General features: G+C 56.0%; 1 protein-coding gene across 2 annotated transcripts; it reads left to right on the top strand.

Annotated features, from left to right (window-relative positions):
* The first annotated feature begins 342 nt into the window (after positions 1-342).
* DLL4 (delta like canonical Notch ligand 4) lies at positions 343-11,500 on the top strand. Of its 2 annotated transcripts, XM_003935698.4 has the most exons (11): positions 344-888; positions 1,001-1,270; positions 1,781-1,838; positions 2,657-2,920; positions 3,358-3,418; positions 3,504-3,634; positions 5,589-5,758; positions 5,939-6,158; positions 8,306-9,008; positions 9,472-9,580; positions 10,085-11,500. In XM_003935698.4, the coding sequence occupies exons 1-11, from the start codon at positions 823-825 to the stop codon at positions 10,088-10,090; spliced, it is 2,058 nt and encodes a 685-aa protein (XP_003935747.1). In that variant the 5' UTR covers positions 344-822; the 3' UTR covers positions 10,091-11,500. The 2 variants fall into 2 exon arrangements, with proteins under 2 accessions (XP_074250175.1, XP_003935747.1); XM_074394074.1 differs by lacking the exon at positions 10,085-11,500 and having other exon boundaries at positions 343-888; positions 9,472-9,782.
* The last annotated feature ends 58 nt before the right edge of the window (positions 11,501-11,558 follow it).

Here is an 11,558-nt window from a genome sequence, read left to right as displayed (position 1 = left end):
GAGATCGGATTTTCCCGGCGCTGGTTTTCGAATTCCGGGCTTAAGTTCCTTTTACCTGCTTGAGGACACTAGGTAACTAGCGCCTGCCGCGGACGCACAGCCTACGGGGACTCCCTAGTGTCTCCGCCCCCAAGACCATCCCGGAACCACCCACTCACCTCCCGCCCCTTTGCCGGCCAACCCCTCTATCCTCCCACGGCTAGGGTCTCAGCCCTTAACCACTCCATCACGGAGAACTGGTCACCTCGGCACACGCAGAGCTGGGGGACCTAGAGGTTGGGAGCGGCACGGAGGGGCGGGGACCTGAGCCCAACCGGCTGGCGGGGAGGGGGGAGCGGCGGGGGCGGAGGCCCCCTCCGGGCGGCGCTGGGACTGTAGGAGCTAGAGGCCGGGAGGGGAGGGGAGAATGACCAAGAGTCTGAGTGACAGGCGGCGAGGAGAGCAGCCAATGTATATAAGGAAGGCTCCCAAGCGCGCAGGTTTCAGTAGCGGCGCTGCGCGCAGGCCAGGAACCCAAGGCCAAGAGCCGCAGCCCCAGCCGCCTCGGTGCAGCGTACCCCGGCACTAGCCCGCTTGCAGCCCCAGGATTAGCCCGAAAACGCGTCCTCGGCGCGGCCGGCCGCCGCCCAGCCGCAGTCACCTGGATTACCTACCGCGGCAGCTTCTGCAGAGCTAGCAAGAAGGCCAGTGGGGAGCAGCGTCCTGAGAGGAGCGCGTCTTTTCTGGGACCCCCGCGGCTCGGCTGGCTGACGCTCAGGAAAGCGGCTTCGCGAACAGAGCCAGATTCAGGGCCCGCGGGTGGAGAGAGTGACGCCCCAGGGGATGGCGGCAGCGTCCCGGAGCGCCTCTGGCTGGGCGCTACTGCTGCTGGTGGCACTTTGGCAGCAGGTAACACGTCCCGCGCCCTCTCCGTTCCCTCTGCCGCGCTCTGGGCCTGAGCCCCGGGCGCCAGCTGAGCTGACCGGTCCCCTCTCTCCTTCCCTCGGTCCTTGGGCAATAGCGCGCGGCCGGCTCGGGCGTCTTCCAGCTGCAGCTGCAGGAGTTCGTCAACGAGCATGGCGTACTGGCCAGTGGGCGGCCGTGCGAGCCTGGCTGCCGGACTTTCTTCCGCGTCTGCCTTAAGCACTTCCAGGCAGTCGTCTCGCCCGGACCCTGCACCTTCGGGAGCGTCTCGACGCCGGTTTTGGGCACCAACTCCTTCGCTGTCCGGGACGACAGTAGCGGCGGGGGACGCAACCCTCTCCAACTGCCCTTCAACTTCACCTGGCCGGTGAGCACAGCCTGGGCACACTGGGAGGTCGCAGAAGCCGAGAGAGGAGGCACCCTGGGACCAAAGCCCTCTCCCCAGATTTCCTTGCACACACACCCCCTACCCTAAGAGCCGAGGGTACATTCTCTCCTGGCTCTTTCTTCCCGACTCTCTCCTGAGACCTGATCCCAGAGAAGGCTCTCACCAGTCTCCGTCTTCCCAGTTTATGCCCTCGGGTCCCCAGCTCTTGGGACACAGCTTTCATTACCGACCACTCTGGTGCGGTACCCTATCATCCCCTCCTCCAGTGGCTCTCACTTACACTCTCCCATCCCTTAACCCTCCCTCTACCGGGGGTTCTCCTCTTGCCTTCCCTGCTCTAGCGCCACACTGCGCAGACCCGTTATGTTGACCCGGGCGCAGTAACTGAATCCTGCAATTAGATTAATGAAACCGGCTGCTGCAAGGCACCCCCACCTCTCCCCGCTTGCTCATCTGGCCATCTCTCCGTTCCCTCACCCCCTTTCCCAGGGTACCTTCTCACTCATCATCGAAGCTTGGCACGCGCCAGGAGACGACCTGCGGCCAGGTGAGTAGCTCGCTCCGCCGCCACAGGGGGGCGACACGGCGCAGCGCCGAAAGAGTTAATCTGTTCTAGGCGGGGGAAGTGCGGGCTTGGGGGTGGGAGGCAGGACGCTTAGCTTGGCCCGGAGCTGCGCCCCGCGCTGGACGCTCGGATTCCGCTCACTGCCTGGACTCAGAGCACAATTGCGTTTCCTGCGGGTTATTTTTGGCGTGGGAACGCGGGGAGTACAGCGGTGAGAAAGGCTGAAGCTGCCAGCGCCGCTGACGGGCCCCTTCCTGTATTTTACACCTTTCGCGAATTCCGCTCCTTTGGAAAGGGAATAATGGCTTTGGGATGTTGTTCTGACACAGAGGAAAAGGATATTTCAGCAGCACAACAATTCTCACTTTGAAAAGGAAAAAAGAAAACCATTACTACCTCTGGAGGCAGAACCCCTGAATGGGCACCAAAGGACCCCTTGCTCTCAGGGTCCTCCTCGGGGAGCTTTTCTTTTTCTTTTTTTCTTTTTTCCATTTTGACCTCTTTTCCTCTTTCCCCTCCCTATCTGCCTCCTAGACCCTGGGATATCTTAACATCCTTCTATTGTCCCCTTTTTGAATACTATCAGGCCCCCTGCACATGCACACTCACACAGGGCAGCTACGGAGGGGGACTCTGGGTCCCTCTAGCCTGATCTTGCTGGCAGGTGGGGGTCATTTGGATAAATGGGCTGATTTGTTGGCTGATCGCCATCATCACAGCCAAGAAGGCCATTGGCCAGCCATCACTGGCACCCTTGGGGACTGGTGGCCCTTCCCTGACCTGACCCTCTGCCCCCTCAGAGGCCTTGCCATCAGATGCACTCATCAGCAAGATCGCCATCCAGGGCTCCCTAGCTGTGGGTCAGAACTGGTTATTCGATGAGCAAACCAGCACCCTCACAAGGCTGCGCTACTCTTACCGGGTCATCTGCAGTGACAACTACTATGGAGACAACTGCTCCCGCCTGTGCAAGAAGCGCAATGACCACTTCGGCCACTACGTGTGCCAGCCAGATGGCAACTTGTCCTGCCTTCCCGGTTGGACTGGGGAATACTGCCAGCAGCGTAAGCAGCCAAGCTCCCACCTGTGTAAAAGGGGCGGGTCCCCTGAGCAAACACAATGGAGCTTCTTGGTCACAGCTTGCCTCCCTTGAAGAGAGGTCTGGGCCTCAGGGACACCTACTAGCTGGGCCTCAGGGACACCTACGGGTATCCCTCCTTCCAGGTGCTGAGGGTGGGCTTGGCCCCAGATCTCCTCTCTCTTCCCAACACTCCTCCCATCATGCCAAAGCCCGCAGGAACCCCATTTTGACATTCCATCCAGCTTGGCTTCTCCTTCCCTGTGCCATTGTTTCACTTTAAGATACCCAGGACTCCTTTGGGAGGCCAGGAGTAGGAAGTGGGTCCAGAGGAGCTGAGGGACCCCCAGGGCCAGCAGGGGAGAATGGGGCTCCAGAGTCCTTGGCATCCCACCCTCACCCAGCTCTGTGTTCTTCCCTTAGCTATCTGTCTTTTGGGCTGTCATGAACAGAACGGCTACTGCAGCAAGCCAGCAGAGTGCCTGTGAGTAGGGGATAGGAAGTGGTGAGTGGGAGCCCTCCCTTGGCCTGGGCCTCTCACCTCACTCTGCCTCTCTCTTGTTCCCCAGCTGCCGGCCAGGCTGGCAGGGCCGCCTCTGCAATGAATGCATCCCCCACAATGGCTGTCGCCACGGCACCTGCAGCATTCCCTGGCAATGCACTTGTAATGAGGGCTGGGGAGGCCTGTTTTGTGACCAAGGTAAGTAAGGGTGAAGAGAAGATGTGGAGTGGGTGGGAAAGATAGAGCAGGGGCTTGGAAATCAGATTTGTCACCTGGATCCTTCTTACTTGGTGACTGCAGATTTGGCTTTCCCATGATCTTCCAAGGATCTTGGGTCTTTTAAGGATCTTTACAACTGGCCTGGAAAGAGGTTGTGGGTCTTTGTTCTCCAGGTGCAGGGGGTGGGGTGGGTGATGGAGCCAGGGTGGCTGAAGAAGTCAGAAGAGTGACAGGTCGGCAGCCTGGAAGTTACACTCATAAATCCTAGCAAGGCCAGAGAGAGGGATGCCTGGCTCAGTTCCTCTTTCTACCCTGTAGTTACCTATTAACCCCCTGAGTGTTTGCTTACCTTCCAGGGCTGTTTGAGCAGCTTTCCCCTAAACAGCTGTCTGGTGGGGTGTGCTTACCAGCCACCTGAGGCTATGGTTGATCTGGGCCTCTGGGCCGAGTGGCATCTAACCGACTTTTTGGTGTGGCCCAAGTGGGCTCCCTGCTCTTACCCAGTTGCACTTGCAAGCCAGCTGCCTGAGCCTATGTGGTCTCTACCTGGTGTTTAGTGATAGTCACTCTCTGGCTATATAGGGGCCTTTCAGTCCCAACTTTGGGGGAGGAGGAAGCCTTTTTTCTTGCATCCTGGTAGCCAGCTGCAGCCTAGGCCTCCCATTTTCAGGGTCAAATGGGTGCACCAGCTGCCCAGAGACATCAGCACAGGCCTGGGTAGGGTGGAGAGGGTCCTTGTCAGGATGGAAAGAAATTGCCTAGGCCCTGACTTGCTGTCAGCAAGGGGCTTGGGATTCAGTCCCTGTGTTCTGTGTGTGTGTGTCTGTCCCTTTACTACCACTCCCACCCCAACACTCACACACCTGGTTCCTGCTCATTCTCTTCTCTCTCCACCATATTTGCTCCCAGGTGACACAGTCATATATTCATCATATGCAAACACAGCACTTGCAGGCCCTATATTTACTCTGTCTGGTTCTCCCTCCCTGTCCTTCCCAAATAAAAAAAACAAACACTTATATTTCAAAATACCCTTGTAACACTTCTTCCTTTAAAAAATGCCTGATCACTACCTATGGTGGCCCTCAACTCTCTGCTACCATTTCTACCTGTTGAAATTTTATCCCTCCTTCCAGGCTTATCTCAGCTGCCCCTCCTCCATGGAGCCATTTCTGACTTCCTCCCTGACATGTGGCCTTGCTCTCCCCTCCTCTTCCTTATCTTCATACTACTTGGGTTGGCAGTTTATGAGTTTCCCCGGCAGGACATCTTCCAGTTCTAGTGTGTTGTTTCACTTTTGTTTGACTGCACTGGTCATATGTGATTCAAGGTGCTTTAAGAAACATGATTTTAGGCCAGGTGCAAAGGCCTGTAATCTAAGCACTTTGGGAGGCTAGGGTGGGTAGCTCACTTGAAGTCAGGAGTTCAAGACCAGCCTGGCCATCCTGGTGAAACCCACGTAAATTACAAATATTAACCGGGCACAGTGGCGCACGCCTGTAATCCCAGCTACTTACAAGGCTGTGGCATGAGAATCGCTTGAACCCAGGAGGCGAAGGTTGTAGTGAGCATATATCACATCACTGCACTCCAGCCTGGGTGACAAAGCAAGACTGTCCAAAAAAGAAAGAAAGAGAGAAAGGGAAGAGAAGAGAAGAAAGAGAGAGGAAGAGAGGAAGGGAGGAAGGGAGGAAGGAAGGAAGGAAGGAAGGAAGGAAGGAAGGGAAAGGAAAGGAAGGCAGGAAAGAAGGAAAGGAAGACAGAAAGGAAGGAATGAAGGATTTCATTGGTCGGGGAGGAAGGATGTTTGGGCCTGGGAGACTTTGAGTTGAGGCATCTTTGAGCCAAACATGGGGGAAACATGGACTGCAAGAAGCCTGGAGGTGAGCGCATTCTCTGGCCCTACTTAGCTGCTTGGTTCCTGTCCCTGCAGATCTCAACTACTGCACCCACCACTCCCCGTGCAAGAATGGGGCAACGTGCTCCAACAGTGGGCAGCGAAGCTATACCTGCAGCTGTCGCCCAGGCTACACCGGTGTGGACTGTGAGCTGGAGCTCAGCGAGTGTGACAGCAACCCCTGTCGCAATGGAGGCAGCTGTAAGGTGAGGCCCAGACCAGCGCAGAAAGACAGAGGTGTCAGATGGTGTCTGGGCATCCCTGACCTAGGCAGCCAGTGGATGTTCAGCCACGGACAGGCATTGTGGGCAGGTGAAGCCCAGCCTCCAGTCATGCTTCCCTGCCCCCCAGGGGTTGACTCTGGCCTCTTTACGGTCTCTCTGCAGGACCAGGAGGATGGCTACCACTGCCTGTGTCCCCCAGGCTACTATGGTGTGCATTGTGAACATAGCACCTTGAGCTGTGCCGACTCCCCCTGCTTCAATGGGGGCTCCTGCCGGGAGCGCAACCAGGGGGCCAGCTATGCTTGTGAATGCCCCCCAACCTTTACCGGCTCCAACTGCGAGAAGAAAGTGGACAGGTGCACCAGCAATCCCTGTGCCAATGGTGCGTCCTGCTGCCCTGCTAACCTGGTGGACTGGCCCTGGGGCTGAGAGAGCCTTCTGGTGAGGGAGGGTCAGGAGAGGATCGAGGCATTGTCTGTCACTCTGGCTCCCCATCTGCTCCAGAGGGCAAAGAGCTTGCTCGATCAGCTGAGGGGCTATGGAAGAAGAACAGATTGTAGTGCGCAGGCTTTAGGAGCAGGGGTGGTATGCACCCTTCATAGCTTCCATTCCTGTTACCATGTCCGAACCCTGTCCTGGCTGGGGTGGCCTCTGACCCACCCCTGGAAGTCCTGAGCTGGAGAGGGATGTTGGAGGCTTTGTGTTCCTCCTCAGAGCCCTGCTCCTGGAGGCCGCATCTTACCCCGTGCCCAGATAGAGCCTGAGGTAGCATGAGGTATCTTAAATGTTCTCACCTTTTGAGTCACAAAGCCTGTTGATAATCCTTGTCTGTCTGGCTCCCAGGTGACCCTCTGTGAGGCAGGCAGGCAGCACTCAGGAGCAGGAGAGGAGTGGGAAAGGCTGAGAGAGAGTCTACTCTCTCGCTGAAGCCCCTGGCGCTGCCATGTCTCCATCACTGAATGGGAAACTGTAACATCTGTCCTCTGTCCTTCATGTGGTTGTGAAGATGAAGTAAAACTATGATAATTGTACTTAATCTGAGCATTAACTATACAGGAAGCATGGGCTCTTGCCTTCATGCACCTTCCTAGCTATGCTATGAAGGAGCTAGCATTCTATTCCAGTCTAACAAATGGGGAAACTGAGGCTTAGGGATATGATTAAGCAGCAAGTGTCAGATCTCAGACCAGAGAGAGACAGCTGAGGTCCAAACTCAAGCCTATCTGTCTGATTCTACATTAAAGTTCTGTAGATGCTAGTCATTTTTTTTTTTTTTTGAGGCGGAGCTTCGCTCTTGTTACCCAGGCTGGAGTGCAAATGGCACGATCTCGGCTCACCGCAACCTCCGCCTCCTGGGTTCAGGCAATTCTCCTGCCTCAGCCTCCTGAGTAGCTGGGATTACAGGCACGCACCACCATGCCCAGCTAATTTTTTGTATTTTTAGTAGAGACGGGGTTTCACCATGTTGACAAGGATGGTATCGATCTCTTGACCTCGTGATCCACCCGCCTCGGCCTCCCAAAGTGCTGGGATTACAGGCTTGAGCCACCGCACCTGGCCTATTATTTTTTTTTCTCTTTTTGAGACAGAGTCTTGCTTTGTCACCCAGGCTGGAATGCAATGGTGCGATCTCAGCTCACTGCAACCTCTACCTCCCACGTTCAATCAATTTTCCTGCCTCAGTCTCCCAAGTAACTGGGACTATGGGCGCACGCCACCACACCTGGCTGATTTTTTGGTTTTTTTTTTTTTTTTGAGACGGAGTTTCGCTCTTGTTACCCAGGCTGGAGTGCAATGGCACGATCTCGGCTCACCGCAACCTCCGCCTCCTGGGTTCAGGCAATTCTCCTGCCTCAGCCTCCTGAGTAGCTGGGATTACAGGCACGCGCCACCATGCCCAGCTAATTTTTTGTATTTTTAGTAGAGATGGGGTTTCACCATGTTGACCAGGATGGTCTCGATCTCTTGACCTCGTGATCCACCCGCCTCGGCCTCCCAAAGTGCTGGGATTACAGGCTTGAGCCACCGCGCCCGGCCTATTTTTTGGTATATATTTAGTGGAGACAAGGTTTTACTGTGTTGCCCAGGTTGGTCTGGAACTCCTGAGCTCAGGCAATCCACCTGCCTCGGCATCCCAAAGTGCTAGGATTACAGGCATGAGCCACCGCACCTGGCCATGATGCTAGTCATTTTTTTTTTTTAAAGATGGGGTTTCACCATGATAGCCAGGCTGGTCTTAAACTCCTGACTTCAGGTGATCCACCCACCTCGGCCTCCCAAAGTGCTAGGATTACAGGTGTAAGCCACCGCGCCCGGCCAATGCTAGTCATTTTTATACATGAGCCCACTGAGGCCCAGAGAATCAGCGCCATGCTAAACTCCAGGTCTCTTGACTGTGCGATTCTCTTTGTAGTGGGCTCTGCAAGTGGAGGTAGAAGGGCCTGAGCGCATTCCTGGAGTGGGGCTCCCACCCCGTGCCCCAGGGGACTCCCAGGCTCTCACTGACTTCTGTCTCATGGGTCCTCACAGGAGGCCAGTGCCTGAACCGAGGTCCAAGCCGCATATGCCGCTGCCGTCCTGGATTCACGGGCACCTACTGTGAACGCCACATCAGCAACTGTGCCCGTAACCCTTGTGCCCATGGTGGCACTTGCCACGACCTGGAGAATGGGTTCATGTGCACCTGCCCTGCTGGCTTCTCTGGCCGGCGCTGTGAGGTGCCGTCATCCAGCGATGCCTGTGCCTCGAGTCCCTGCCTCAACAGGGCCACCTGCTACACTGACCTCTCCACAGACACCTTCGTGTGCAACTGCCCCTATGGCTTTGTGGGCAGCCACTGCGAGTTCCCCGTGAGCTTGCCGCCCAGCTTCCCCTGGGTGGCCATCTCCCTGGGCGTGGGGCTGGCGGTGCTGTTGGTGCTGCTGGGCATGGTGGCAGTGGCTGTGCGGCAGCTGCGACTTCGACGGCCAGATGATGGCAGCAGGGAGGCCATGAACAACTTGTCGGACTTCCAGAAGGACAACCTGATTCCTGCCGCCCAGCTTAAAAACACAAACCAGAAGAAGGAGCTGGAAGTGGACTGTGGCCTGGACAAGTCCAACTGTGGCAAACAGCAAAACCACACACTGGACTATAATCTGGCCCCAGGGCCACTGGGGCGGGGGACCATGCCAGGAAAGTTTCCTCACAGTGACAAGAGCTTAGGGGAGAAGGCGCCACTGCGGTTACACAGGTGAGCAGCACCTGGAAGCCCAGGGCCTGGTCACTGGCCTGACACGGTTCTGCCTGGGCTCTTCCTAGGCCAGGCGGGAAGAAGTTAAGCAGCTGGGATTTTGTTACTGACAGGAAGATCCTCCAGTAGGATTTCTGCCAAGGGTCCTTTGTCCTTCCCTCCCATTCATTAATTTGTTCATTCACATGTCAAGTGTCCCTAGTATATCTTTTGTGGCTTGCCTCTAGTGGCAACACTGGCTTTTTACAGGGCTCAGGCCTGTCTGCTAAGGTTGGGAGGCCTATGGCTCTCTTTGGGGCCTGTTCCTAACTGCCCCCCACCACCAGCCCAGCATTGAGCACCTCCAGCCCCTGTGTCTTCCCCAAGAATCCCCACTGCAGGTACCCTTTGATTCTCCAGGACTCTCCCTCCCCTTGAGCCTCTCCCCACCCCTCCCTCACACGCCTGTCTTGTATTCCCTCAGTGAAAAGCCAGAGTGTCGGATATCAGCGATATGCTCCCCCAGGGACTCCATGTACCAGTCTGTGTGTTTGATATCAGAGGAGAGGAACGAATGTGTCATTGCCACGGAGGTGAGTGCTGGGCTCACCTTCCCTCCCAGCATGTCCTCCCTGCCTTTCATGGGTGGAAAAGTGGCCTGGTCACTCTCAACACCATGGGCCATTCCTGAAGGGTAGGTTGAAACCCTGTCTTGGCAGGCCAAGTTCAGTGGGCTCTTGGGTCCCTGCTGGCTTTGTTGCCACAAAGGGTGTGAAACAGGAACCATGGTGGCAACCTGGCCTGGTCCTTTCCTGCTATATTGGTACTGGGCTGGGCAGTCACAGCACTGCTTGCCAGCCGCTGATGGGTGAGGGAGCCCCTCACCCCTTGTGCCTCTCCCGCCCCTTCCCACTGGCTTCCTCCATTGACCTCTGGAGCACAAGCCCCCAGGCTCTTGTGTGTGTTCAGCCAAAGACAGGGAAGGACTGCCCACCTGGCCTTAGCCCTCGCCTACCCCATCAGCTTCTCCCAGGGAGGGCCTGGAGGGAGTGCGCATGCCCAGGGTAATCTGTTTCCCTGCCTCTGCTTGCTCCCAGGTATAAGGCAGGAGCCTACCTGGACATCCCTGCTTGACCCTGTGGCTGAACCTTCCTTCTGCATTGTTTACATTGCATCCTGGATGGGACGTTTTTCATATGCAACGTGCTGCTCTCAGGAGGAGGAGGGAATGGCAGGAACCAGACAGATTGTGAACTTGCCAAGAGATGCAATACCCTTCCACACCTTTGGGTGTCTGTCTGGCATCAGATTGGCAGCTGCACCAGCCAAGGGAACAGCGGAAAAGAGAGACGCCACTGGGACCTGCCCTGCCAGCAGTGGCCTTCAGAGGGCTCCTTCTGGGGCTCCGGCCTGTTTTCCAGAGAGAGTGGCAGTAGCCCCATGGGGCCTGGAGCTGCTGTGGCCTCCACTGGCAGCTGTGTTTCCAAAAGTGCCTTTGGCCCAGGCTCCATGGTGACAGTTGGGCCCAAATCAGAAAGGAGAGAGGGGTCCAGGGAGGGCAGGGCCTTCTGTGGGCTGGAAAACCACTGGGTGTGTCTCTTGGCAGGGTTTGCCCAGCAGGTGAGGTGAGTATTCAAGGGAGAAGAGTGCTTTCTTCCCCATGCCTCCAACCACTGCATGTGGGCCTGGTTCTCTGGTCTAGGCCCTTTGGGCAAGAATATCGGTCTACTTGGCCTCCGCCACCCTCTGGCCCTGGGTACCTGGGGGCTCCTGTGAGCAGACAGGCAGAGGGTCTGCCCTTCCCACCAGCCAAGGGTGCCAGGCCTAACTGGGGCACTCGGGGCAGTCTGTTGGAAATTCCACTGAGGGGGAAATCAGGTGCTGAGGCTGCCTGGACCCTTTCCTCTCTGAAGCCCATCTCCACGACCTCGAGCCTGGGCTCTGCCCATGCCCACTATTGCCCCAGACCACCCTCAAAGCTGGTCTTCAGAAATCAATAATATGAGTTTTTATTTTGTTATTTTTTTTTAGTTTATTTTGGAGTCTAGTATTTCAGTAATTTAAGAATCAGAAGCACTGACCTTTCTACATTTTATAACATTATTTTGTATATAATGTGTATTTATAATATGGAACAGAAGTGTACAGGAGTTTATTACTTCTTGGGTCCTGTCTTTGTGATGGCACCCCACCTACTCAACCAAAAAACTCCAAACTCCCTTCTATTGCTGCCATGTGCCCTGCTGGAACCCCTGGGAGCTGTACAGACACTTGGATTTGGCATGTCGTACCCCAGGCCCTTGTCTTCCATTCCTTGGAGAGCCGAGCCTCACCCATCTAGTCCCCAGCTTCAGCCAGCCTTCCTTGCCTGCTGGCTTTGAGTTGGTACAGCTCCCACCTCCCTCTTTATGCTCCCACCATTCCTTGGTGGATGTTCCTCCTGACCTGAATTGATTATTCCTTCCTCTCTTCAAGCCTGAAAAAGCTTATGGGGCTCCAACGTTCTACCTGTTTTTCTTATATTCAAAAGGATTCTCTTGTCAGAGGATGGGGCCTTTGCACCATGGTGAC

Source organism: Saimiri boliviensis, chromosome 2 (assembly GCF_048565385.1).
Source record: "Saimiri boliviensis isolate mSaiBol1 chromosome 2, mSaiBol1.pri, whole genome shotgun sequence".
Taxonomy (NCBI): domain Eukaryota; kingdom Metazoa; phylum Chordata; class Mammalia; order Primates; family Cebidae; genus Saimiri; species Saimiri boliviensis.
Note: the sequence above shows the minus strand (reverse complement) of the source record. Positions and strands in the feature narration are given on the sequence as shown.

Excerpts from the sequence above, each read along its gene's own strand:
- DLL4 (XM_074394074.1), top strand. The coding sequence starts at position 823 with ATGGCGGCAGCGTCCCGGAGCGCCTCTGGCTGGGCGCTACTGCTGCTG. Across the intron at positions 3,635-5,588 it reads AGGCCTGTTTTGTGACCAAG|ATCTCAACTACTGCACCCAC; the intron begins GTAAGTAAGGGT and ends CTGTCCCTGCAG. Across the intron at positions 6,159-8,305 it reads CAGCAATCCCTGTGCCAATG|GAGGCCAGTGCCTGAACCGA; the intron begins GTGCGTCCTGCT and ends GGGTCCTCACAG.